This window comes from Phyllobates terribilis, unplaced genomic scaffold (assembly GCF_046119375.1).
Source record: "Phyllobates terribilis strain yellow unplaced genomic scaffold, ASM4611937v1 Scaffold_2__4_contigs__length_985480577, whole genome shotgun sequence".
NCBI classification, from domain to species: Eukaryota; Metazoa; Chordata; class Amphibia; order Anura; family Dendrobatidae; genus Phyllobates; species Phyllobates terribilis.
Genome location: NW_027362762.1, coordinates 823,761,693 through 823,789,581, shown reverse-complemented (window position 1 = coordinate 823,789,581; position 27,889 = coordinate 823,761,693). Strand labels below are relative to the sequence as shown.

The following is a 27,889-nucleotide window of genomic DNA, read 5'->3' as shown; positions in this document are numbered from 1 at the left end:
ATCTATTTCAAGTGTTTTTTCTGTTAATGTTGATGATTATGGCTTACAGCCAATGAAAACACATTGGAATAATTAACAAAAACACCTGCAAAGGCTTCCTAAGCGTTGAAAAAGGTCCCTTAGTCTGTTTCAGTAGGCTTCACAATCATGGGGAAGACTGCTGACTTGACAGATGTCCAGAAGGCAGTCATTGACACACTCCACAAGGTCCCAGAGTTCCAGTGTTTGTAATGACTCTATATAATGAGTTTCACTTTTTGTATTGATGAACTGAAATAAATTAACTTTTTGATGATATTCTAATTTAGTGAGATGCACCTGTATTACAAAGTTCCTTATTTTCACGTGTCTTTTTGATTTATGATCTAAAATGACGGTTACTGTTTAAATGTATTTTTGTTCTTAGAAATGTTTGGTCCTCTTTTTTTTTTTTTTTTTTTTTTTTTTTTTTTTACATATTCCTATGTTACAATTTGAAATTTAAAGGGGTTGTCCACTACTAGGGGAAATCCTTCTTAATCCGTTCCAGCGGTGTCTGCACTGGTTCTCTTGAGGATCGCGTGACATTTTCATGTTATGTAATTCCTGAGGCCAATCAGCCCTGGCTTCACTCTCTCCGCTGTCGGTCAAATTGTATACATCCAGTGGAAGTGAGGTGAATATAGGTGTAATTATTTTACTGGGAGTAAACCTAGAGATTGAGAAGGAGTTACATCAGAGTAGTGGACAGCCCCTTTGACTATTTCCACACTGCCACGGGACTATCCTAGACGTATACTTCCTGTTCTTTTATGAAATCCACATGCACACTAGCAGCAATAGACTGACTCCAACCCTGTATTTTTTTATGGAAGCTTTTAAGGCCACATTCACACTTTGAATATTTTACATCAGTATTTGTAAGCCAAAATCAGAGGAAAAGTATAATAGAAACACGTCACCACTTCTGTATTTATCACCCACTCTTGGTTTTGGCTTACAAATACTGATGTGAAATACTGACCAAATACTGATCGTGTGAATGTGGCCTAATGAGCACGTGCAAAGGTTTATTGTAAAGGGAGGGGGGGCAGAGTCAGATGTGACATCACTTACTGTGATTGGTGAATCCTGTGTTATCAGCTGTGTATAGAGGCTTTATTAAAATCCTTCCTCTGATATTGAGGCTGCTGAAGTCTTCCAGCTAAAACCGCGCCAGTGTGAAAATTACACTTTTTTTTTTTTTTTCTTTTTTTTTAATAAACCTCAACAAATTTTTTTTTTAAATTATATATAATATTATGCAGCTGAAACCAGAAGTTTACATACACTGTATAAAAAGACACATATACATGTTTTTCTCAATATTTGACATGAAATCAGAATAAATCTTTCCCGTTTTAGGTCAATTAGGATTACCATAATTTTTAATATTTGCCAAATGCCAGAATTAAGAGAGAGAGAGAATGTTTTAAGGCATTTTCATTACTTACTGCAAAGTCAAAAGTTTACATACATTAAGATTACTATGCCTTTAAACAATTCTGGACGGCCCGTATGATGATGTCATGTGTTTGGAAGCTTCTGATAGTTTTTTTTTGCAACATCTGAGTTAATTAGAGAGACACCTGTGGATGTAGTTTAATGCACACCTGAAACACACTGCTTCTTTGTGTAGCATCATGGGAAAGTCTAAAGAAATCAGCCAAGATATCAGGAAGAGAATTGTGGAGATGCACAATTCTGGCTCATCCTAGGGTACAATTTCAAGATACCTGAAGGTGCCTCGTTCATCTATACAAACAATTATACGCAAGTACAAACAAGATGGGAATGTCCAGCCATCGTTCAGGAAGGAGACGGGTTCTGTGTCCGAGAGATGAACGTGCTTTGGTCCAACGTGTGCATATCAACCCAAGGACAAAAGCAAAAGACCTTGTGAAGATGATGGTGGAAATTGGTAAGATTGTGTCAATATCCACAGTGAAAAGAGGACTGTATCAACATGGGCTGAAAGGCCACTCTGCCAGGAAGAAGCCATTACTCCAAAAGAAACATAAAAAAGGCAGATTGTTTGCAAATGCACACAGGAACAAAGACCTTAATTTTTGGAGACATGTCCTGTGGTCTGCTGAAACTAAAATTTAACTTTTTGGGCATAGTGACTATCTTTATGTTGGGATGGTGTTCTTAGGCTTCCAAGCTTCTCCCTTTTTCCTCCAAACTGTGAAACACAGAGGTGGCAGAATCATGTTGGGTTGTTTTGCTGCAGGAGGGACTGGTGCACTTGACAATATAGATGGCATCATGAGAAAAGAAGATTATGTGGCAATACTGAAGCAATATCTCAAGACATCAGCCAGGAAGTTAGAGCTTGGTTGGAAATGGGTCTTCCAAATGGACAATGACCCGAAGCATACTGCCAAAATGGTAACAAAGTGGCTTAAGGATAACAAAGTCAATGTTTTGGAGTGGCCATCACAAAGCCCTGATCTCAGTCTTATTGAAAATTTATGGGCAAAGCTGAAAAGGCAGGTGTGAGCAAGGCGACCTACAAACCTGGATCAGTTACACCAGTGTCAGGAGGAATGGGCCCAAATTCTGACCAACTATTGTGAGAAGCTTGAAGGATATCCTAAACTTTTGACCCAATTCATTCAGTTTAAGGGCAATGGTACCAAATACTAATGAAATGTATGTAAACTCTTGACTTTGCAGAAAAAAAATAAAAATGCCTTAAAACATTCTCTCTCTCTCATTATTCCGGCATTTGGCAAATATTACAAATTCTGGTAATCCTAATTGACCTAAACCGGGAAAGGTTTATTCTGATTTCATGTCTGATTGCTGATCGCTGTGAGTACATCTGTAGCAAAAATCATGAGGATGCTATGACTACCCATGCTCTTCTCCTGGAGAGGCTACATCAGTCGCCATCTGTTTGGCCAGATTGGCTTAAGGCTGAGTTCACGTTTCCATATTATATGATCTATGCTTGTACAGTAATTCCTGGCCAGCTTTAATACTGACATGTGAATTCAAGTGGGAGCTGCTTATAATTCCTGGTTTTCCGCACTTGCTCAGATTGTGTTTCCATAGGGATTCAGTTATATTTATTTTCATATTATGTATATGAAAAGCGACAGTTTAGAGAGACCATCATTTTAAAAGAATATAGATTGACATTTTTCACCTATCCACAGTAAAGAGACCGGGGTGAGGAGGGTGGGGTGGATGGCCATTCTAGTCATCGGTGAGCTTCTAGCAATTATAGGCGACATTGATCACCTATGTATAGGTAATAAATGTATTTTGTGTGGAAAGCACTTAAATCTCTCTATCTTTCTAGTTGCATTCATTCCTAAACATTAAAATTATGTACGTTTATAGCAGTGTGTTCTTTGAGATATATTTGATAACTTTTTGAATAAATGCTAAATCTGTGTCTATGCTTTCTGGATGTTCAGTATCTACATAGAAAGCAATCCAGATTACAGGAAATGTCCTTTTAGTCAGGAGTCCCAGTGTGATATGTTGCACATGACTGATATACTAAGCCTTATATGTTAATGATGCACATCTACTTGGCATTTACTTATTCATTTTGCTTAATTTTGTAGGCTTCCAATGCTAAAATGTGAAAAGTTTACACCTTTGTGCTATCCATTATCCTTGCCAAAATGGAGTGGTTGGTAAAGTCCATTAAGAAAGAACTTGGCATTGACGAAAATCAGCTCTCTGTCTGTGAGCCCGAGAATCATGTGGTCGCCCTTGTGTCTCAAAAATGGCTTTTGAACCTGAAGGAGCGTAGAGGAGTTCCAGTACAATGCCCAAGGCCAGAGGGATTCAGTTATGTGGAAATTCAGACTTTTTTGAGGAAATCTGTTCAGAAGATCCCAGTTGGCTGGACAAGGATAGAGATCCATGGACTGCGGAAAAAAAAGCTAGGCTATTCTTTAGCTTTAGATAACGGTCTCCTACAAGGACATAGTGGTGACTCTGAGTCTTTGATTGGGTATATGCACAATGTTGCCAAGCAAAACTATAAGAATATGTGGAACAAAGCTTGTAGGACTTATGTGCAACCCTATGAGAACTTGACTAAAGTGCCAAGCATGCAGGCCCTGGATGCTCTAAAATTGTCTCTCCAAAAAGTCTACAGTTGTTCCTTCTTAAACACAACTAAGACAATAACAAGTGTCTCACCCTCTAAAGAAAGTGCCAATTTTGTTGTTGGGTCTCCTACTTGTCCAAATATAGTTCCAGCTGATGCTCTGATCGAGTCCAGTGACATGATCTATATTCTATTACCTTATGTGCAGTATTCCTTGTATGATGCAGTCACCTTTAGTCCAGCCAAGCTTGCAAACAGCCACGCCAAAGTACTCTTTATCCTCTATAATGTCCTGCAGGCCATGAAAGCTTGTCACCAGGCAGGCCTATCCAGTGGAGCAATTTCATTATGCAACATAGCTCTTGACGAGAAACTCTGTAGTCAGTTAAGACCCAACTTTATTGATTATGAGACACCATTCGAAAGCGTTTTGGACAGTAAAGATAAAGTCAATTCCGCAACCGGTGTTGACCTAGTAAAATGTAATCGACTGTGTGAATCATGCAACAGTGAGCTGAAAGAGTTGGTGATAGGCTGGATTCATGGAAGAGTAAGCAACTTTGACTACCTTATGTACCTCAACAAACTGGCTGGAAGAAGAGAAGGCGATCCTAATTATCATCCTGTCTTACCATGGGTTGTTGATTTTACTACCAAAAATGGCAAATTTCGAGACCTAAAGAAATCTAAATTCCGACTTAATAAAGGGGATAAACAGCTGGAATTCACATACGAGATGACAAAGCAAGCCTTTGTTGCAGGAGGTGGCAGTTCTGACCAGTTGCATGTTCCACATCATATTTCAGATGTTTTATCTGACATCACATACTATGTATATAAAGCCAGAAGGACACCAAAAGCAGTGCTTTGCAATCACGTACGGTCTCAGTGGGAACCTAATGAATATCCAGCGAGCATGGAACGAATGCAGGGGTGGACACCAGATGAATGTATTCCAGAGTTTTATACAGATCATACCATTTTCAAATCCATTCATCCAGACATGCCGGATCTTGACATTCCATCTTGGTGCAGCTCCTATGAAGACTTCATCCATGTCCACCGAGCACTTTTAGAAAGCAGGGATGTCTCTCAGGATCTTCACCATTGGATTGATCTCACATTTGGGTACAAGTTGACAGGAAAGAATGCCATTAAAGAAAAAAATGTTTGCCTTCATCTGGTGGATAACCATACCAACTTGACATGTTATGGAGTTGTCCAATTGTTTGACCAACCACATCCTAAGTGCCTTCTGGGCCCTGGGTATTCCTTATATGAAGCCCCTAATATAGTCCCATCTAAGCACAATATTATTGAAATGACCGTATGTGATAAGGACGCGGTCAACGGTCTGGTTCTAGAGGCCACTGCTTGTGAAAGCCATTGGACAAGTGAAAAGGTAAGCTCTGTGGATGATGATCTGGAACAAGGGACTGAAGCTCTAGATGCCTTTGGATCTGCGGGAAAGAATAATGAGCCTTCTGCTATGCCCTCCCTTCAAATCAGTAGTGCTGGTACCTTTTCAAGCGAAAACAGAGCTCCACCAGTAAAGTCAAACAGACAGTATAAGGGTGTATCTGATGAAAATGGTGGAAAGATATCACTTCCCGAAGGTTTCAACCCTATACAGGCTCTAGAAGAGCTAGAAAAACTGGACAATTTTCTAGTTCGAGGTTTGCATAGCACTATTCTTCCTGTCAAAGAGACTGAAAAGAAGCTTACTCTGAGCCTTCTGGATTTTTTTCAACGAGATATTCAGGCTCTGGGTGTAATGCTAGCAGAAATAATTTTTGCACCGAAAATTCACACCACAACACCAAAAGCTTCAGTGAAAGAGCGGTATTATTTGGTCCGTAATCTGAGCAGACACCACATGAAAGAGATTCCAGCTCCTCTCTTACAGATGCTGGAGTCTTTGCTGCAGATACACACACCAGATGACATGCTTTTCAGTGGAATAAACCTCGAGGAGCAAGTCAAACTGTTTGAATTCCCCCACATTTTTAATGGTCTTCCTCCACCCTGTCCTTCACAACTCCTTAGTCCTTTTTGTTCCACCATTCCTTTCCCTAAATACTTTCCAAACTTGCATACATTTATCTTAACCTATCAGTCCAGAAGAACAGAAGATGACAGCCAAGGCCGTGAACTTGTGTTCCAACTATGGCAGCAAATAGATGGTATTCTTTGCGATATCACCCCTGAAGGATTAGAGATCATTCTTCCATTTGTCCTCTCGCTTATGACTGATCAGAGCACAGCTGTATATGCTGCTTGGTATCTCTTTGAACCCGTGGCCAAAGCTTTAGGTCCTAAAAATGCAAATAAGTATCTTATGAAGCCACTCATTGGTGCATATGAAAACCCTTCATATCTGCATGGAAGGTTTTACATGTACACCGATTGCTTTGTGGCCCAGCTAATAGTACGTTTGGGCTTGCAAGCATTTCTTTCTAATCTACTTAATCATGTGCTGCAAATTCTTGTCGGTGTGGAAAGTTCAGGTGATGAAGGCAAGCTCCTGTCAGGAACTGCTGAAGATGAGGAAAGTGGTGGTGAAAGCCCAGTCTCTTGTGAATTTGGTGAAGGTAGGCACAACAGTGTAGATCGAAGTTCCTCGTCCCACGAACTCTTAGACTATACATCTGGAGTCAGCTTTCATGATCAAGTGTACATGGCAGAAAATGAGGACTTTCAGTCCGGCCTGTATGTTAGTGATCCTCTTCAGCCGCAAGAACCAGAGTCTCTCAGCCTTGGTCGGTTGAGTGACAAAAGCAGCGCAAGTGAAGTTTCTCTAGGAGATGAGAAAGCCATGGATAATGATTCCATTAGGGAAAAGGGCAGTATGAAATCTGGAGACAGCAGCCAAGATCTAAAGCAAAGTGAGGAATCTGAAGAAGAGGAAGAGCGAGAATGTTCCCCAGGTCTCTCAGAGCTAACCTTATCGGTCAATACTGATACCTCTGCTGATACAGTGCTGGCCAGTGACAGTAGAGAACTGGAAGAGGAGGAACCTGATTTAACTAACCAAACGGAGGAAAAAGAACAGAAGATCTTAATAGGTAAGAAATTATGACTTCATTATGTGTAAATCTGGAAATAATAGTAAAATATTGATATGAGATAGGACAGTCAGAGACAAGACAAGCCAATGTTGTGCCCAAGTTACTGAACAGTTCTGAAAGTTCAGCATTCGTAGTTCTGAGTTGGCAACCAGTGCTGGATTAAAGGAGTTGCTCTAAAGTTTAGTTAAGGTGCATTTACATTGAACCAGTATTGTAAACAGGCTGCCGGTGATCGGATGAATGAGCAAAAGGCTTGTTCATCGGGTGAAATGATTTTTAAGCATCTTAAAAATATTTGTTTTTGGCAGCACATCGTCCTGTGTAAACTGGACTCGTGCTACCGAGAGCAATGGCAGCCAATGCGCACTAAAGGATCTATTTTAGATTGCTCAATGTTCATTGTTAAAGGGGTTATCCACTACTTGGACAACCCCTTCTCAATTCCTATGTTGCCCCCTTGTAAAATAATATTTATACTCCTCTCCAGTGCCGGCGTCGTTCCAGCGTTGCCGGCACTGGCTCTCTCGGGGTTCGAGTGACATTGTCATGTGATTCCTGCAGCCAGTTAGCGGCTTCACTCTCTGGGCCTTCGGACGTATCACTTAGAACCGGAGGAAGTGAGAGAGTAGCTGCATGTATGTGACATCCGAAGGTGGGGAGAGTGAAGCAATTGCTTATTCACCGCAAAGATCGGGTGACATAACAATGTCATTCGATCCTTTAGAGAGCCAGTGCCGACACAGCTGGAATGGTGCCGGGACCGGAGGTGAGTATTATTTTACAAAGAGGCAACATAGGGATTGAGAAGGGTTTGTCCTAGTAGTGGACATCTCTTTTAAGTTCAGACTTCCTGTGTAAACAGGCTGTTAAACGATTAGTAAACATTTACTGATCGGCAACCATTTAGTGTTTCTGGTCAGTTCTAGTAAGCAGAACTTTAAGGTCCCCATACACCTCAGACAAATGATGGTAAGGTGAGATGTCGATCACGCATATCCGACTTCTGCTTTCTGATGGCATTGTTCTGGCGATAAACCGCCGACTGACATGTCAGTCAGCTTCTTTTTCATAGAGAAGATGTGAACACTCTGCTGAATGAATGAAGGCGGAATGAACGCTCCTTTTGTATGGGAGTTTCGGCTTAGATGGTTACCCGCCTGTTTACATGGATAGATTATCATGAAATGAGCATTCTTAAAGGGGTTGTCCACTACTTTTACATTGATGCCCTATCCATAGGATAGGGCATCAATGTATGATCGGCCGGGGTCCCGCACGCGGCACCCCCTCCGATCAGCTGTTACCGCTGCTGGCACGCTGGCCAGAAGTGCTCACCTCCGGGGCTCCGCTGTCAAGTGGTAGTGGCTGCCGCGGTGTACTGCAGATCCGCCTCCCATTCAATTGCTTGTTGACGGATTATCTTGCAATGCGAGTGCCCCTTAAGTCTGTGTATTCTTGTGTTTTGTGATCAGGACTGCAGAATTATTTAGATATTAATCAACAATTCAGACACACAGCAGTACGTCATTGTACTAGACACAATATAATGATTATCAAGTCATCAAGAGTAGCTTGTTGGCTGTTTCCAGGGATCAACAATGTTTTTTTCTCTTCTGTACTAAGAGAATAGCAACAATTGAGAGGCTTGTGCCTGTAATAAATAAATAAATAAATATATATTTTAAAGGTGTCCCTAAACCTAGCACCTGCGCATTCAGCTTATGATTGGAACCGCAGAGAGTTTTCGGTGTCAATTTAACATCCCTATATATAGAGCACTGACTTTTCTGTGTCAAATACAAATCAGAAGTAGAGTTTTTAGGACACGGACCACTTTGCAAATACAAGTTTTTTATGAAGATACGGTATATGCATTATTTGTAACAAATCGAAAGTATTTTAAGTGTCCTACATCTTTAATGCTAATAAAGTACAGTTCATTAATGTTTGGGGCTGCTATGTTCTGCAGTTACGGGACATTATAATGCTTCAGCATCCGCTGTATACTATGGGGGGTATAAGATTAAGATTATAGGAGTTCTCCAAAATATTATCACTGGGCTTCAGCACTAATGGTTTTATTCCTACTTACGTTATCAGGGGACGTCAGGCGTATTTCCTGCTTATTGTATGTTTATCAAACTGTTTGCTTGTTTTGCAGATACAGCCTGTAAAATGGTGAGATGGCTGTCCGCCAAGTTAGGTCCTACGGTGACCTCCCGCTGCATTGCAAGGAATTTGCTGAGGTTGCTGACGTCCTGTTATGTTGGTAATTGTTTGCCTCTTGTCTTCTCGGATGGATTCGTGACATGCTGCATGATAGATGACCAAATAAATGCCTGGCCTTGTTCTAGCAGAGGAATATTCTTCTGAAGGATGTGCATGAAATACACTATATCTGGTTGTCCCTTAAGAGTAACTGGACAGTTCTAGTTGAAGATATATTCTGCTCCTATATTTGTGCAGTAAAGCTAATGGCTCCAAGTGTCAGCCTGTGTCTATGGATATACCATATTTTTCGGACTAAAAGACGCACTGGACCATAAGACGTACCTAGGTTTTAGAGGAGTAAAATAGAAAAAAAAATTAAGCAAAAAATGTGGTCACAATGCACTGTTAAGGGGGAGCGGATCTGCTGCTGACACTGGTATAGGGGTAATGTCCCCCAATTCTGTTAATATCCCCCATCCTGGTATATATGCCTCTTCTTCCTATTATACGTGGCACCCCTCCATCCTGGTATGCACGACACCCCTCCATCCTGGTATGCACGACACCCCTCCATCCTGGTATGCACGGCACCCCTCCATCCTGGTATGCATGGCACCCCTCCATCCTGGTATGCATGGCACCCCTCCATCCTGGTATGCATGGCACCCCTCCATCCTGGTATGCATGACACCCCTCCATCCTGGTATGCATGACACCCCTCCATCCTGGTATGCATGACACCCCTCTATCCATGGACGTGGGGAGCAGTGAATATTCATTTTCTTTAGCAGCGGGGACAGTGTAGGCTGCAGCAGGCGGCTCCTGCCTCCTGTGCCCCACTCCCCCCACACCCCACATAGTGTGTGTGTATATGTATGACGCATCCCCCCATTTTCCTCCAAAATTTTGCCGGAAAAAAGTGCGTCTTATAGTCCGAAAAATAAGGTACTTGTATTAGGAGTGTTACATGTTGCCCATCTAAGCAGCTGATGGCAGACGGAGCTTCTGCACATTAAAGGCTGTCGTTTGATAATAACTAATTTTCAGAACACGTAGTCCTGTGCGTACATGGGAAATAGCTCTATTTTAGGCCATTATATAACTTGTGTAATAGTGTGTCAATTTGTACGTCTATGGGCTCTATCTGTAATTTTTTGCAGTTTTATCTAGCTGCTATGTTGTCTTCCATATACAGTACATGCAGAGAGATGGATTCCTGTACTGATTTATTTGTGTCATACAGGCAGAAGCAACAGCAGCAGTATAGAGGATATTCTATAATAGTACTGAGCTGTGTGGCTGTGAATCCAGCTCTGGTGTGATATTAAGCAGACACTTAAACATGTAGCCAAATCCCCCTGTGTCTGCTTGGCTTTCATTGTGCTTAGTGCTTCTCACTTCCCTTACATGTTTCAGAGTTTGGGGAGAGTAAGAGGAGCTGTAACCGGACACCTCTCTTCTTTAACCAAGGTAGATTTCAGTTGTTTTTTTTTCTAAGTGTGTTGGGGAGGAAGTGTCTTATAAGTGGAGATAGAAGCCTATTTCTCTGATAAGATCTATTACAAACTTTCTTCTATTCACCTTTACTATTGATTTATGCAGAGGTTGTTGAAACGACACTGACCATTTAATGAAAAAGCTATACCTGGAGCCACAATCAAATTTACAATGTCATTACATATACATCATGCTAGATAGCAGTAGATGTCTTTGTACTCCACATACACAGTGTGTACATATTGTAGTGGCATTCAGACTGATGCATTAAAAACATTTTTGTCTAGGTCACCAGAGACATCAGTTTTTATCGAACATGGAAGAGAATAGCCCACTTAATGTCAAGAGACCAGTGTGTGGAGATCAGGTGTCCAAACCAGTGCTGGATTGTCTGATGCATATGGCACATCTCTACGGAGAACCTTTCCTAACATATCAGTATCTGCCTTACATTAGCTACCTGGTAAGTCTCATATTCATCTGTTCAAAGCAGAACTTGTAGGATTATTGACTAAGGCTCTGTTCACATCTGCGTCAGAAGCTCAAGTCAGACAATTTGTTAGAGATTGTAACAGCTTTGCAAGGAAAAATATTGTCTGATTGCAACTGTATTGTTCCCACTTCTATGATGGAGCCTAATGGATCCTAACCCTAAACCCAACCCATAATGCAGATCAGATGTGAACAGAATCTGATTGACGTGACTGATGTTCCTCATTGTTGGCTCACTTTTTCATATACATACAGTGACTTCTTACCAAAATGGCCACCTCTTTAAAAAAGACTCCTACCTTATCCAAACTTTGACAGATTTTTCAGTACCAATGTATTTTATGAATATTGGCCATCTTCTCAGAGAAGGCAACTTTTCAGTGCAATTTTGGGCGGTTGTCTTCTCAAATCGGCGGCAAACAACTGATATACTGTTGACTAGTTTGTACATTTGGCCTCTTAAATGACCACAAGAATTGGTCCAGGGTTCATGTCAGTAATCTGTGGCCGCTAAAAAGGAGCCCTAAGAACCACCTCTTACCTAACGGCATCCACAGCTCCTCATAGGTGAGCCACCTTGGTGCAAAGTCATTATTGCAGCGTGACACGTGTTACGTCACGCAACCCGGCTAATCCAAAGAAGACCGCAGATGCCGTCAGGTAAGAGGTGGTTCTCAGGCCTTACATACAACGGCCACAGATTATTCCTTTGAGATTTTTGCTTGAACCCTTGAAAAACGTGATTTGGACATCCTCCCTATGATGATGAAGATGGGGCTTTTTACTTACTCTGTTTGGTCTCCATCCCGGCGGTGTCAGACTATGCTTTCGGTTCCTCCTAAAAAGACGGACACTGCTGGAGCATAGGCCAGATGGAGTAAGATTGTGCCACAGATGCATTTTATATTTCATTCGATGCTGCATTTTTAGTGTTAAGTATCTAATCTTAAAATCAATTAATAATTTCTGTAGAGATGCCTGATAGATGATTTTTCATTGTGACGTGTTTTACCGCTGGAAATAACTGTGGCAATGTTGGCACGTCTAATCCCACAAGACTGTTTAATTACTTGGCGCGATATTGTCTGCATGATATATTACACAGCACTCCTTATTTAATGTGGCAGTAGGTTTTCTTCAAGCATTTGTTACTTGCGATTACTCGTAAATGCCTCAGAATATTGAATATGCAAGTAATGCTAAAATAAATCTGTTATCAGTGCATATCCATCTGTTATCAGCACAATTTTTTATGGCTGTTGCGCTTCCTGTTTTGTACAGAAATGTATACAATGATTTATTATCTTGTGACCTTTTGTATAGTTGGATGTGAATCACAGCAGATTCGTTATTCCGACTTTCCTCCAATGTTCGCACTTATCAATGCGGGAGCCCAGACTACAAAATTAGCAAGAAGTAGGGAATCCCAAGTTATACAATGAGGGACATTTATTAAAACTATTTTACTTTTAGAAACTGCAAACTTAGACTAGACAATCTTAAACTGAGCCAAATTTATCACTTGCACCACTTATTAGTTTTTACTTTGCTTAAAGGGGATAACTCCTGCTTAATTAGTTCAGTCTGCAATGTCATGTGACCACTGCAGCTGATCAACTGTTGCTGACCGGCTGCAGCCTTTACTATTTCGTTAGCATGGACAATCCCCTTTGTTTTGAATATTGAAGAGCTGATTGGCTGCAGTGGTCACATAACACCCTCTAGGAGCAGCAGTATTTGCATTGCATTAAAGGGAACCTGACAGTTTATACATGCTGCATGATCCTTGGGCCGCATGTCTCAGGCACTGGCTGTATGATTTCACCCAGCTTTGTTTAACTCTGAAATGCTGCGGTTGAGAAAAACATAGTTTAATAGCCGCCAGGGTCTGAGCTGTATGGGAGACTAGTCAGACAGACGGGTACTGTGTGGCTCCTCCCCGTCCATTGTTAGTGAGTGATTGGTCACTCTATACAAACATGCAGGGAAGGGAGACGCCACCGGGGTCCTGCCTCTTCGGCTAGTCTCTCTCCGGGGTCCTGCCTCTTTGGCTAGTCTCTCTCCGGGGTCCTGCCTCTTTGGCTAGTCTCTCTCCGGGGTCCTGCCTCTTTGGCTAGTCTCTCTCCGGGGTCCTGCCTCTTTGGCTAGTCTCTCTCCGGGGTCCTGCCTCTTTGGCTAGTCTGTCTCTCTCCGGGGTCCAGCCTCTTTGGCTAGTCTGTCTCTCTCCGGGGTCCAGCCTCTTTGGCTAGTCTGTCTCTCTCCGGGGTCCAGCCTCTTTGGCTAGTCTGTCTCTCTCCGGGGTCCAGCCTCTTTGGCTAGTCTCTCTCTCTCTCCGGGGTCCAGCCTCTTTGGCTAGTCTCTCTCTCTCTCCGGGGTCCAGCCTCTTTGGCTAGTCTCTCTCTCTCTCCGGGGTCCAGCCTCTTTGGCTAGTCTCTCTCTCTCTCTCCGGGGTCCAGCCTCTTTGGCTAGTCTCTCTATCTCTCTCCGGGGTCCAGCCTCTTTGGCTAGTCTCTCTCTCTCTCTCCAGGGTCCAGCCTCTTTGGCTAGTCTCTCTCTCTCTCTCCGGGGTCCAGCCTCTTTGGCTAGTCTCTCTCTCTCTCTCCGGGGTCCAGCCTCTTTGGCTAGTCTCTCTCTCCGGGGTCCAGCCTCTTTGGCTAGTCTCTCTCTCTCTCTCTCTCCGGGGTCCAGCCTCTTTGGCTAGTCTCTCTCTCTCTCTCCGGGGTCCAGCCTCTTTGGCTAGTCTCTCTCTCTCTCTCTCTCCGGGGTCCAGCCTCTTTGGCTAGTCTCTCTCTCTCTCTCCGGGGTCCAGCCTCTTTGGCTAGTCTCTCTCTCTCTCTCTCTCTGGGGTCCAGCCTCTTTGGCTAGTCTCTCTCTCTCTCTCTCTCTCCGGGGTCCAGCCTCTTTGGCTAGTCTCTCTCTCTCTCTCTCTCCGGGGTCCAGCCTCTTTGGCTAGTCTCTCTCTCTCTCTCTCTCCGGGGTCCAGCCTCTTTGGCTAGTCTCTCTCTCTCTCTCTCTCCGGGGTCCAGCCTCTTTGGCTAGTCTCTCTCTCTCTCTCTCTCTCCGGGGTCCAGCCTCTTTGGCTAGTCTCTCTCTCTCTCTCTCTCCGGGGTCCAGCCTCTTTGGCTAGTCTCTCTCTCTCTCTCTCCGGGGTCCAGCCTCTTTGGCTAGTCTCTCTCTCTCTCTCTCCGGGGTCCAGCCTCTTTGGCTAGTCTCTCTCTCTCTCTCTCTCCGGGGTCCAGCCTCTTTGGCTAGTCTCTCTCTCTCCGGGGTCCAGCCTCTTTGGCTAGTCTCTCTCTCTCTCTCTCTCCGGGGTCCAGCCTCTTTGGCTAGTCTCTCTCTCTCTCTCTCCGGGGTCCAGCCTCTTTGGCTAGTCTCTCTCTCTCTCTCTCCGGGGTCCAGCCTCTTTGGCTAGTCTCTCTCCCTCTCCGGGGTCCAGCCTCTTTGGCTAGTCTCTCTCTCTCTCTCTCTCCGGGGTCCAGCCTCTTTGGCTAGTCTCTCTCTCTCTCTCCGGGGTCCAGCCTCTTTGGCTAGTCTCTCTCTCTCTCTCCGGGATCCAGCCTCTTTGGCTAGTCTCTCTCTCTCTCTCCGGGATCCAGCCTCTTTGGCTAGTCTCTCGAGTGGCTTTTAAACTATGTATTTCTCTGAACCTTTGCCATATTCATATAAGGCTGAAATCATTCCGCCAGTGTCTGATACATGCTGCCCTATGTATAAGCTGTCGGTTTCCCTTTAACAGCGCCAGTGAAGAAGGTGAGTATTCATTCTTTTTATTTTCTATGGAGCACTGAATTGGTTAAGTAGGGGCATCTCTAGTAGTGGATAACCCCTTTTAATAAATGTCTCTAAGACTGCTTTCACGTGTTGCGGAAGCCCCCCACTGTGGCCGTATTGCATGATCAAAGCATAGGACCTGTATACATTTCTGGTGGTGTCTCATGGCAGTTGAAAGATGTGCCAAATAACAGGTGTACAAAACAGCAGTCTTAATGAATTGGGGCCTAAATTTTGGAATTAACAAAAATTTCCCAGCATTCCCTTCTGTAATCACCTTTTTTTCTGTGTGATACAAGACAAAATAAATCTAAACTGAGAGGTATTTAATGAAACCCTCCAGGAGATGAGTCGTGTCCTCCCTCTGATTCTTCACTGCACTGGGTCTGGCTGTGTGTAAGGCCCCATTCACACGTTCAGTATTTGGTCAGTATTTTCCATCAGTATTTGTAAGCCAAAACCAGGAGTGGAACAATCAGAGAAAAAGTATAATAGAAACACATCACCACTTCTGCTTTTATCACTCACTCCTGGTTTTGGCTTACAAATACTGATGGAAAATACGTGTGAACGTTGCCTTAGACAACTTGCAGCAGCTGCTTTGACTCTGCAGTAGAACAAAAGGGTCTGCTCCTCTTATAAGCCCCTCAGCTATTCTCCAGCTTTAATTGGATCAGTTTTGTAGAAGATATATTCCTGTTTTCTCTGTAGTGAGGTCTAAGGTGTAATGTTTCTCCTTGTGGAGAGTGACATACCAGCTCGGGCATGTCAAGGTAAGGAGGCTTATTCGCTGTGCAATGCTCCTCTGGGAAATTTAATATGCAAAATTGCCTCTTCAGAGAGAAAGAGGACATGAACTCTGTAACGCCAACTATTGGAAGCAGCAATCCTACAAGTCACAATCGATCCTTTAACGAGTCGTGCAATATGACTTAGGATAATAGCCAAATCAGAATCTCCATTTGCAGACATGGTGTTTCGAGCTGTTGGCCCTCGTCAGAGGCTCTCACCTAGCCAAATCAGTTCTCATACTTTGCACTGACGAGGGGCAATACCCCGAAACACCGTGTCTGCAAATTGAGATTCTGATTTGGCTATTATCCTAAGTCATGTACCTCTTTCCTTTTAAGGACTATGCAAATCGTCCCATCATCTTCTGTGATAAGTGAAATTATTTCTCAGAATAGTGTAGCCGTCTTTCCCATTTCCATGCTTGAAAGAAGCTGGTTTTAGACGGTAGTTTAATCTAGATCACCATACAAGTTTAGATCACTACATTGCAGCTGTGCTATTCCAGAGTTCAAATCCAGACTTGTTATAGAGGATGGTTCAGATTACACAGCCAGCCTGATAGAAGGGGGTTCCAGACTACACAACCAGACTGACAGAAGGGGATCTCAAGATAACATAGCCAGACTTATAGAAGGGGATCTCCAGGCTACACAACCAGACTTATAGAATGGGATCTCCAGGCTACACAACCAGACTTATAGAATGGGATCTCCAGGCTACACAACTAGATTTATAGAAGGGGATCTCCAGGCTACACAACTAGATTTATAGAAGGGGATCTCCAGGCTACACAACCAGACTGATAGAAGGGGATCTCCAGGCTACACAACCAGACTGATAGAAGGGGATTTCCAGGCTACACAACCCGACTGATAGAAGGGGATCTCCAGGCTACACAACCCAACTTATAGAAGGGGATCTCCAGGCTACACAACCAGACTTATAGAAGGGGATCTCCAGGCTACACAACCAGACTGCTAGAAGGGGATCTCCAGGCTACACAACCCGACTTGTAGAAGGGGATCTCCAGGCTACACAACCCGACTTATAGAAGGGGATCTCCAGGCTACACAACCCGACTTATAGAAGGGGATCTCCAGGCTACACAACCCGACTTATAGAAGGGAGGCTCCAGGCTACACAACCCGACTTATAGAAGGGGATCTCCAGGCTACGCAACCAGACTGACAGAAGGGGATCTCCAGGCTACGCAACCAGACTGACAGAAGGGGATCTCCAGGCTACGCAACCCGACTTATAGAAGGGGATCTCCAGGCTACGCAACCCGACTTATAGAAGGGGATCTCCAGGCTACGCAACCAGACTGCTAGAAGGGGATCTCCAGGCTCCACCACCAGACTGCTAGAAGGGGATCTCCAGGCTCCACCACCAGACTGCTAGAAGGGGATCTCCAGGCTCCACCACCAGACTGCTAGAAGGGGATCTCCAGGCTCCACCACCAGACTGCTAGAAGGGGATCTCCAGGCTCCACCACCAGACTGCTAGAAGGGGATCTCCAGGCTCCACCACCAGACTGCTAGAAGGGGATCTCCAGGCTCCACCACCAGACTGCTAGAAGGGGATCTCCAGGCTCCACCACCAGACTGCTAGAAGGGGATCTCCAGGCTACGCAACCAGACTGCTAGAAGGGGATCTCCAGGCTACGCAACCAGACGACTGCTAGAAGGGGATCTCCAGGCTCCACCACCAGACTGCTAGAAGGGGATCTCCAGGCTCCACCACCAGACTGCTAGAAGGGGATCTCCAGGCTCCACCACCAGACTGCTAGAAGGGGATCTCCAGGCTCCACCACCAGACTGCTAGAAGGGGATCTCCAGGCTCCACCACCAGACTGCTAGAAGGGGATCTCCAGGCTCCACCACCAGACTGCTAGAAGGGGATCTCCAGGCTCCACCACCAGACTGCTAGAAGGGGATCTCCAGGCTCCACCACCAGACTGCTAGAAGGGGATCTCCAGGCTCCACCACCAGACTGCTAGAAGGGGATCTCCAGGCTCCACCACCAGACTGCTAGAAGGGGATCTCCAGGCTCCACCACCAGACTGCTAGAAGGGGATCTCCAGGCTCCACCACCAGACTGCTAGAAGGGGATCTCCAGGCTCCACCACCAGACTGCTAGAAGGGGATCTCCAGGCTCCACCACCAGACTGCTAGAAGGGGATCTCCAGGCTCCACCACCAGACTGCTAGAAGGGGATCTCCAGGCTCCACCACCAGACTGCTAGAAGGGGATCTCCAGGCTCCACCACCAGACTGCTAGAAGGGGATCTCCAGGCTCCACCACCAGACTGCTAGAAGGGGATCTCCAGGCTCCACCACCAGACTGCTAGAAGGGGATCTCCAGGCTCCACCACCAGACTGCTAGAAGGGGATCTCCAGGCTCCACCACCAGACTGCTAGAAGGGGATCTCCAGGCTCCACCACCAGACTGCTAGAAGGGGATCTCCAGGCTCCACCACCAGACTGCTAGAAGGGGATCTCCAGGCTCCACCACCAGACTGCTAGAAGGGGATCTCCAGGCTCCACCACTAGATTTATAGAAGGGGATCTCCAGGCTCCACCACTAGATTTATAGAAGGGGATCTCCAGGCTACACAACTAGATTTATAGAAGGGGATCTCCAGGCTACACAACTAGATTTATAGAAGGGGATCTCCAGGCTACACAACTAGATTTATAGAAGGGGATCTCCAGGCTACACAACTAGATTTATAGAAGGGGATCTCCAGGCTACACAACCTGATTTCTAGAAGGGGATCTCCAGGCTACACAACCAGACCTACAGAAGGGGATCTCCTGGCTACACAACCAGACCTTCAGAAGGGGATCTCCAGGCTACACAACCAGACCTACAGAAGGGGATCTCCAGGATACACAACCAGACTGATAGAAGGGAGGCTCCAGAATACACAGCCAGATTGCAGCTATAGGGGGGCTCCAGATTATACAGCCAGATTGCAGCTATAGGGGATCTCTAGACTAAACAGCCAGATTTCTCATTTCACTGTATTTTGATTGGACTCCTTCAGGTGGCCCCCAGCAGCGGGTGCAGACTTAACAGCCGTAAAGAAGCCGGACTCCTTGCTGCTGTCACCTTAACTCAAAAGATCATCATCTATCTTTCTGACACCACCCTCATGGATATTTTACCCAAGATCAACCAAGATGTTCTACTACCAGTTCTGAGTTTTCTCACCTCCACCACGGTTGGGTAATGTATATGTTTTATTTTAGCATTAATGCCACATGATTTCTGTGTGGAAAGTTTAGTTATATGTAACACATAGTACGTGACCATGAAATGTGAATGTCGGTAGAAGCATTGTGACGTGCATGGATTACACTATAGAAGTAATCTTTTTATACAAATTCTTCTTAGGACTGAGGTCTAGACTCTGCACAACATTACTGTTTTTAAGAGATTCCTAAACCTCTTTCGTTTGCTTCTTGAGGTTGTTTTTCTGTTCCAGTTGTATTGCAGGCCGCAGCAGGTTTTCTTTCAGGATCTCACTCATTTGTTCCTGCCCAGGACTATTTGTAGAGAAGCGTCCCCACAGCCTATGGTGCCACCACTGCCCTGTATGGTGAAGTTCTTATTTTCCCTTTAGTGGCTTAAAGGGAACCAATCACCAGGTTTTCCCAATATAAACTACGGCCACCACCTTTTAATGCCTTTTTCACAGTAGTCTAGCAAGATGTATATAAGTCCGCAATCCCCTCTGCATAACCCAAGAATACCTTTTTTTTTTTTTTTTTTTTTTAAATTCCCACACTCCCCCTCCCCAACCCCAAACCCCATACAGTGTGGTAGGCGTAGCTGGCCTTACTTCGGCGTCTCCTCTCTCTTTGCAATTACTGTCCTCCTGCTTGCTCCATGTGGATGAAAGCGTCCTACGTCATCCATTGAGTCTCCCCAAATCTCGTTCCTGGCAGGCGCACTTCTGTTTGACCTGCTGACGTCACAGCAAAGTACTGTAGTGCGCATGCGCCAGCTTTACTTCCGGGTCATTGGCATCCTTGGCCTCTCCATGCACATTAAAATACTTTGACCTCAGCAGAGCAGAGAGAAGTGTGCCTGCCCAGGATAATGATAGGTGGACACAGTGTGGATGACGTAGGATGCATCATCCTCATGTAGCAAGCAGGAGGCCAGCAATTCCGACAAGAGAAGAGGCGCCGAAGCAAGACCAGTGACACTCAAAACAAACCTACTTCTCATCTCTCATATCCTCCCTGTCTCACAACCCTAAACAGCTATTCAACACTTTCAATTCTCTCCTCCGTCCCCCAGCATCTCCTCCCTCTCTTCTCATCTCAGCTGAAGACTTTGCCTCATACATCAAGCAGAAGGTTGACAACATCAGAGAAAGCTTTGGCCTACAGTCCCCACAGCCTCTCCTAATAACTACTCAGCCCTCTTCCTCCAAAACCAGCTTCTCCACCATTACAGAAGATAAACTTTTCTGATCACATCTCACCACCTGTGCACTTGACCCGATCCCATCCCACTTCATCCCATACCTCACCACAGTCTTCATCCCAACCCTAACCCATCTCTTCAACCGGTCACTAACAATTGGTGTTTTCCCCTCATGCTTTAAACATGCCTTGATCAAACCCATCCTCAAAAATCCCTCCCTTGTCCCATCCTCTGTGTCTAGCTATCGCTCCATATCACTTCTCCCCTATGCCTCAAAGCTACTGTAACAGCATGTCCACTTTGAACTGTCCTCCCACCTCTCCTCCTGCTTCCTCTTTGAACAGTTACAATCTGGCTTCCGACTGCATCATTCAGCCAAAACTGCCCTAACTAAAGTCACCAATTACTTACTAACCACCAAATCCAAACGACACTACTGTGTCCTCCTCCTCCTGGACCTGCCCTCTTCCTTCGACACAGTGAACCAGATTCTCTCACCTCTTGGCATCACAGACTTGGCCCTACCTTCAATCTTTTCATACCTAACAGACCAGACATTCATCACCTCGTACTCGCATACCACGTCCTCATCTTGCCCCCTATCCAAGGTTCAGTTCTAGGACACCTGCTCATCTCCATCTACACCTTCAGCATGGGACAGCTCATAGAGTCCCACAGCTTTCAGTATCATCTCTTTGCTGATGACACATAGATCTACCTCTCTGGATCACCTCATTACTAACAAGTATCCCACAATTTGTCTGCTAATTCATCCTTCTTCTTTGCTCGATTTCTAAAACTTATCATGGGCTAAACAGAATTTATCATTCTTCCCCATCTCACTCAACCACCCCCAACAGACCTATCCATCAAAGTCAATGGCTGCTCACTCTCTCCAGTCCTGCAAGCTCGCTGCCTCGGGGTAACCCTTGACTCTTCTCTCTCCTTCAAACCACATATCCAAGCCCTTTCCACCTCCTGCTGACTCCAACTCAAAATTATTTCTTGAATCCGTACATTTCCTTAACCATGAATCTGCAAAAACACTAGTACACGCCCTCATCATCTCCCGCTTTGACTACTGCAACCTCTTGCTCTGTAGCCTCCCTTCCAACACTCTCGCACTCCTCCAGTCTATCTTACACTCCGCTGCCCTACTAATCCATCTGTCCTCTCGCTATTTCCTGGCCTCTCCTGTCTGTCAATCCCTTCATAGGCTCTCCATTGTCCAGAGAAACCAGTTTAAAACACTAACCTTGGCATACAAAGCCATCCACAACCTATCTCCTCCATACATCTGTTACCTGTACTTACCTGCACGCAAATTCCGATCCTCACAAGATCTCCTTCTCTACTCCCCTCTTATCTCCTCTCGGGCAGGGTCCTTTCTCCTCCTGTAACAGTCTGTTACTTGTATTGTTCATGATCATTTTACTTGTTTTTTATTATGTATACCCCTCTTCACATGTAAAGTGACATGGAATAAATTAAGAATAAAAGGTATTTTTTGGGATATGCAAAGTCGGTTGGGGACTTGTATGTAGCGTAATAGACTACTGTAAAAGAGACATTTAAAGGTGGTGGCCGAACTTTATGTTGGGAAAAACTGGTGAGAGGTCCCTTTAAGAAATTACAGCAGATCTCCAATTACACAGTGTTTTTGTAACGTTTCTCCTCTTTCATCATATTTCAAAAAATTATACACTAATGTGAGCAATTTGTTTAGAAAGGTCCCTGTAGAGGTTTGACTCAGTTCACACTTCCTTCTTAGTTTATGCTCCGTGCATATACTGGGAATATCTGCTGACGTGTGGAAGCCCCTGACGCAGATACCCTGCTGTAAGGTGTCTTTTGCTGGATGCCTTTTTATTGACTGTATGGCTGACTATGCTTTTTTGTAGAGCTCAGAAAAAGTATGCTGACTATATATACGGAAATTACTCTTGCACACGTTGGTTGGGTGACCTAAAATAAAAAATGTTGCTGTGACCGAGAATCTGGTGCATCACAAAGTTTTTCCTTGTTATCTTTGAAAAATGGGTCATAGTCCTTTGCATTATATTGCCCACACACGGCAAAAAATTGAGGCAGTGTGTACACATAAATATGTATTAGGAAGCGTGGAACTAATTAGTGCACCCAGATATGGGCATACTTACAAGTAAAACTTTTAAGGTGTTCATCCAACAGCCAAGTTTCCGTCAGCTGCTTCTTCACATCTCCATGTGGCCGGGTTTCTTGGTATTCTCTGTATCATTATAAATGTTCTGAAGAAATTCCTTGTAATCTCTTCATTCATTACATAAGGATTTGTAGATCTGCTGCCTTTCTGATATGATAAAAGCGGTTGACTAGATGAAAAGTGCTTTTTTATTATCATCAATAGAAATGCTACTTCCACGTTGAGATCGGAATAATGAGCACACACAGTAAAACTCATATAAATACTTGGGAGAACATGTTAATATGAATGGTCCCCTAAAAATTATATTAAAGCTACTTAACCCATGGGTGATGCATAGCTGCTATTTTTCTTAAGTATTTGCTTTTTGGCTGCTGTTTAGATCTCGAGTATTAATTCATTGCTATCATCAATGACTTGGCAGCAATTCTCTCTAATAAAGAAACAAAACAGCCCCCCATCTCTTCAGTGCCTAAAGCCCCCCATCTCGTCAGCGCCTAAAGCCCCCCCCATACACTTTACACTAATGTGGACTGCACATGCTGATATCAGGGGGTTGGGTGATAGGGTTGCTGATATCAGGGGGTTCGTACAACACTGTGTATGGGGGCGCCAGCCAACTGATTATTGGGAGAGATGTCAATGGGTCATGTCTGATTTCAGACTGCTGATAGCTGGAGATAAGCCACTGGCAAAGATTTCTGTTGGTGACTTTTTCACAGGAACGCTTGGATGGGCGGATGTCATCCGTGTGCTGTATGTGTTTTTCACGGACCCATAGACTTGTATTGGCCCTTGCTGCCAGAAAAAAAAGGACATGTGTTTAGCATGGACACACGGTCCATGTAAAAGCACGGACATGTGTATAGCAGCATAGGTTATAATGGGTGCTTGTGGGATCCATGAAAAAACACCAGAAACACGGACATGTGGAGGAGGCCTTACTAGCAGGGTTGTGGAGTCAGTAAGCAAACCTCTGACTCCTCAATTTCCCTGACTCCACAGCACGGCCTCACTGCTGAGCGTGTACATAAAGTGCAGCACAGATTCATCTCAGCTAAAAGCTGAGATCCTTAGATCAGGAGCAGAACAGACATTTATAGGACATTTCATAACTTTCCCAAATTCTTATGAAAACATTTACAGCACGTCCTGCATTGTAGTAATGAACCCAATTTATTATATGGAGTCGGTCCATTTTATTCCAACTCCACAGCCCTTCTCACTATGAGACTAAAGACTTCCATATACATTAGATAGCTATTGGCCCAATGTTGCTTCAGCCGATCATTTGGCCGACAGCCATCTCGGCCGTCTTTCCCATGCACAGGGGTGTTCTTTCAGCTGAGAGTGCTCCATGTTCTCTATGAGAAAGCTGTTGACAGACATCTGTCGGTAACTTATCTCCGGGAGGACAAAACAATTGGCCTTCCGAAATCTGACTTGCCCAGACCTATCTCACCTCCAACAATCTGTTGGCTGGGGCTCCCGTACACATTAGACTGTCGGCAAACCCTTTGATATTGACGAATATGTCCAACATTCGTGTATGATGTATGGGGCTTATGTTCACATGAGCATACAAAAGATCTTCTGATTTTCATTCAAAAAAAGCGGACTTTTTTTGTATTGTCATCCGTATGGGATCTGTTTCCTATGTTAAGAACTGCAACGTATCCATAAAATAGGATTCTATAAGGTTGAAATATGTAAAAAATGGATTGGTGCGTGCGGATTTTTTTTTTTCCCCACATGGGCAAAATAAAACAAAAAAAAAAAACGAAACACCCGAACAGCCCAATTGAATAACATTGATCCAAAAATACGGTCATGTGAACAAAGCCTAAAGAAGTGCTCTTCACTCAGACATTTGCCAAACAAAAATGTCACCGCTGGGCCCCATCTTTTTCAAGAAAACGGGGCCCGTGTCAGTGCTGCTGGGAATGAAGCTGCTTGTGCACCGCCATCTACATTCACTTGTATGGGAATTACAAAAATTGCAGAATAAATTCACTTGGCAATTTTTCGAAACTCTTATACAAGTGAATTGAAAGAGCGAGTATGCGCTGACACCTCTCTATTTCTGGCAGCTCCAGAATTGACCCCATTCTGTAGATTGAGGAGGGTCTGCTATAAATCTCCGAGATGGAACAACCTTTACCTCTAACAAAGTGGTGTTCCCTTTAGAAACGCTTGCTGATGACGTGACGTTGAGGCCTAGGGGCACCGTGCAAGGGTTAATTACGCATCTTCTCTAATAGGTAGAAAGTAAAGCTTTGATCAGGAGCGAATACTCCACCGTAATTGCCTTTTAATTTCCTCCTCATCCGTAGTGTGTACACAGAGATGTTTCCTGAATCCTCGAGGTCAGTCTGGTCTCGTTCAGGAACGCCGTGTGCTGTGTTTGCAGTGTCAATAATGTAATATTTCTAATGTTGGACGTACGTAATAACATGACCTGAAATGCTGGAAGGAGACGCTGATCTGTAGAGCTTTTCCGCTTATCCATCTCCTTTTTCATTGATTTTTATCAGCAGCAGGTTTTACCAGTTCATGCAGAACACACATCTGTACGGAGATGTTACATAGGGGAATCGCTGGAGCAGTGATTGAACCATCAAGGTTCTGCTCTTCAGGTGTTAGAACACTACAACTCCCAGCATTTGTTGACATTCGGGCTGGAGATTGCTGATCCCTGGCCTACAGACCATGGATAAGACATTAGCTGCCCTGGCAGCGTCATGCGCCATGCCGTTATTTTGATGAATGGACAGGATTTTGGTTTACTTTTGTGTAATTTCTTGTGTGTAGTAGTTGAGACACTTTCTACAGGGAAGTCTCCTTAATTACCTGATCTTCTGTAATGAAGCAGATTGACATCCCCTGTGTAATGGTCATCACCCAACTTTCCCGTACATAGATCCAGTATGTCGTAAGTAAGAAATGAATGTAGAATTGTAGTGGAATAGGGCCTCCGGGTCTCCCAAACTGTGACCCTGGCTATCCTGCTCGCACCTGACTGTTTAAGTGTTAACGTTTTTCCTTTCTTGCAGGTTTCCCAGTGGTCCCCAAGCTCGGGTCGCTCTGTGTGTAAAATGCAGCAGCCTGATCTCCCTCATCTGTCTCCGAATAGGAAGAGAAATGGTCCAGCAACATCTTGGTGACGCCCTGAGGATCCTCTTCAGCAATTTCACTGTAGTCCAAGACATTAATAAACAGGTATTTGTTAGAAAAGTATCAAGACACACACAACTAGCAATCATACAGCCCACAAAATCTCATTTTTTAGTTCCCTTTCAGCATTACATGTGGTATATTGATTTCAATGAGCGAGCCAGGTTCTCTGTACCAAAGAGCCCACGTTTGTGAAAAACAAGAATTCAGAGATGTCCCAATAGAGCAAGTTAAAGGGCGTATGTCAGCACACAATGACTGTTCACACCAAGTACAGGTGCTCGGTGCATCATGGTGCGGCCAATCTTTTATATCTACCTTCCCACCTACTTGTTTTCTTTCAGTCTCCCCCTCCCTTCTTCTTTGATTGACAACTCTGACTTTATAGAGGCAGAGATAGATGGGAAAGTGCGCTTAAAGGAGTTTTCCCATGAACGAAAGTTCATTTTAATCAATAGATCTTGGAATGGTAATAAATTCCACAATTGGATGTGTTTAAATAAAATGTTCCTGTGCTGAGATAATCTTATAAATGTGCCCCTGCTGTGTACTGTGTAATGGCTGTGTCTGACCGTACAGGGACATGGTCTGATCATACCACATCTCCTGGGCAGGGGAGGAAGCAAAAGAGTATACAGACAGGACAGCACGGGATCACAGCTGATTCTTTCTGTGAGGTAAAACATTTCACTGTCTGTTTTTAAAAAATGGTTTACTTCAAAGAAAGAATCAGCTGTGATCACGTGCGCTAATGTCTGTATACTCTTCCTTCCTCCCCTGCCCAGGAGCTGTGGTATGATCAGACCATGTTCCTGTACAGTCATGGCCAAAAGTATTGAGAATGACACAATATATATTCACATGATCTGCTGGCCTCTGGTTTTTATTAGTGTTTGTCTGATGTTTATATCACATACAGAAATATAATTGCAATCATATTATGAGTACCAATAGGTTATATTGACAGTTAGAATGAGTTAATGCAGCAAGTCAATATTTGCAGTGTCGCCCCTTCTTCTTCAAGACCTCTGTAATTCTCCCTGGCATGCTCTCAATCAACTTTTGGACCAAATCCTGACTGATAGCAGTCCATTCTTGCATAATCAATGCTTGCATTTTGCCAGAATTTGTTGGTTTTTGTTTGTCCACCCGTCTCTTGATGATTGACCACAAGTTCTCAATGGGATTAAGATCTGGGGAGTTTCCAGGCCATGGACCCAAAATCTCTATGTTTTGTTCCATGAGCCATTTTGTTATCACCTTTGCTTTATGGCATGGTGCTCCATCATGCTGGAAAAGGCATTGTTGGGCGCCAAACTGCTCTTGGACGGTTGGGAGAAGTTGCTCTTGGAGGACATTCTGGTACCATTCTTTATTCATGGCTGTGTTTTTAGGCAAGACTGTGAGTGAGCCGATTCCCTTGGCTGAGAAGCAACCCCACACATGAATGGTTTCAGGATACTTTACAGTTGGCATGAGACATGACTGGTGGTAGCGCTCACCTCTTCTTCTCCGAATAAGCTGTTTTCCAGATGTCCCAAACAATCGAAAAGGGGATTCATCAGAGAAAACGACTTTGCCCCAGTCCTCAGCAGTCCACTCCCTGTACCTTTTGCAGAATATCAGTCGGTCCCTGATGTTTTTTCTGGAGAGAAGTGGCTTCTTTGCTGCCCTCCTTGAAACCAGCCCTTGCTCAAAGAGTCTCCGCCTCACAGTGCGTGCAGAAGCACTCACACCAGCCTGCTGCCATTCCTGAGCAAGCTCGGCACTGCTGGTAGTCCGATCCCGCAGCTGGTCCTGGCGCTTGCTGGTCTTTCTTGGGCGCCCTGGAGCCTTTTTGACAACAATGGAAGCTCTCTCCTTGAAGTTCTTGATGATGCGATAGATTGTTGACTGAGGTGCAATCTTTGTAGCTGCGATACTCTTCCCTGTTAGGCCATTTTTGTGCAGTGCAATGATGGCTGCACGTGTTTCTTTAGAGATAACCATGGTTAACTGAAGAGAAACAATGATACCAAGAACCAGCCTCCTTTTAAAGTGTCCAGTGATGTCATTCTTACTTAATCATGACTGATTGATCGCCAGCCCTGTCCTCATCAACACCCACACCTGTGTTAATGGATCAATCACTAAAACGATGTTAGCTGCTCCTTTTAAGGCAGGACTGCAA

At 44.4% G+C, this 27,889-nt stretch overlaps 1 protein-coding gene across 2 annotated transcripts in view; it reads left to right on the top strand.

Moving 5' to 3' along the window:
- The window catches only part of WDR81 (WD repeat domain 81), a 74,439-nt gene that overhangs the window by 11,855 nt on the left and 34,695 nt on the right, over positions 1-27,889 (top strand). For both annotated transcript variants that reach the window (XR_012297849.1, XM_073667694.1), the window contains exons 3-7: positions 3,600-7,158; positions 9,323-9,430; positions 11,157-11,332; positions 18,973-19,154; positions 25,599-25,764. Coding sequence is in view for 1 of the 2 variants with exons in the window: in XM_073667694.1 (XP_073523795.1) it covers positions 3,660-7,158; positions 9,323-9,430; positions 11,157-11,332; positions 18,973-19,154; positions 25,599-25,764 (4,131 nt within the window). In the remaining variant the exon portion in view is untranslated. The remainder of the gene's footprint in view (positions 1-3,599; positions 7,159-9,322; positions 9,431-11,156; positions 11,333-18,972; positions 19,155-25,598; positions 25,765-27,889) is intronic.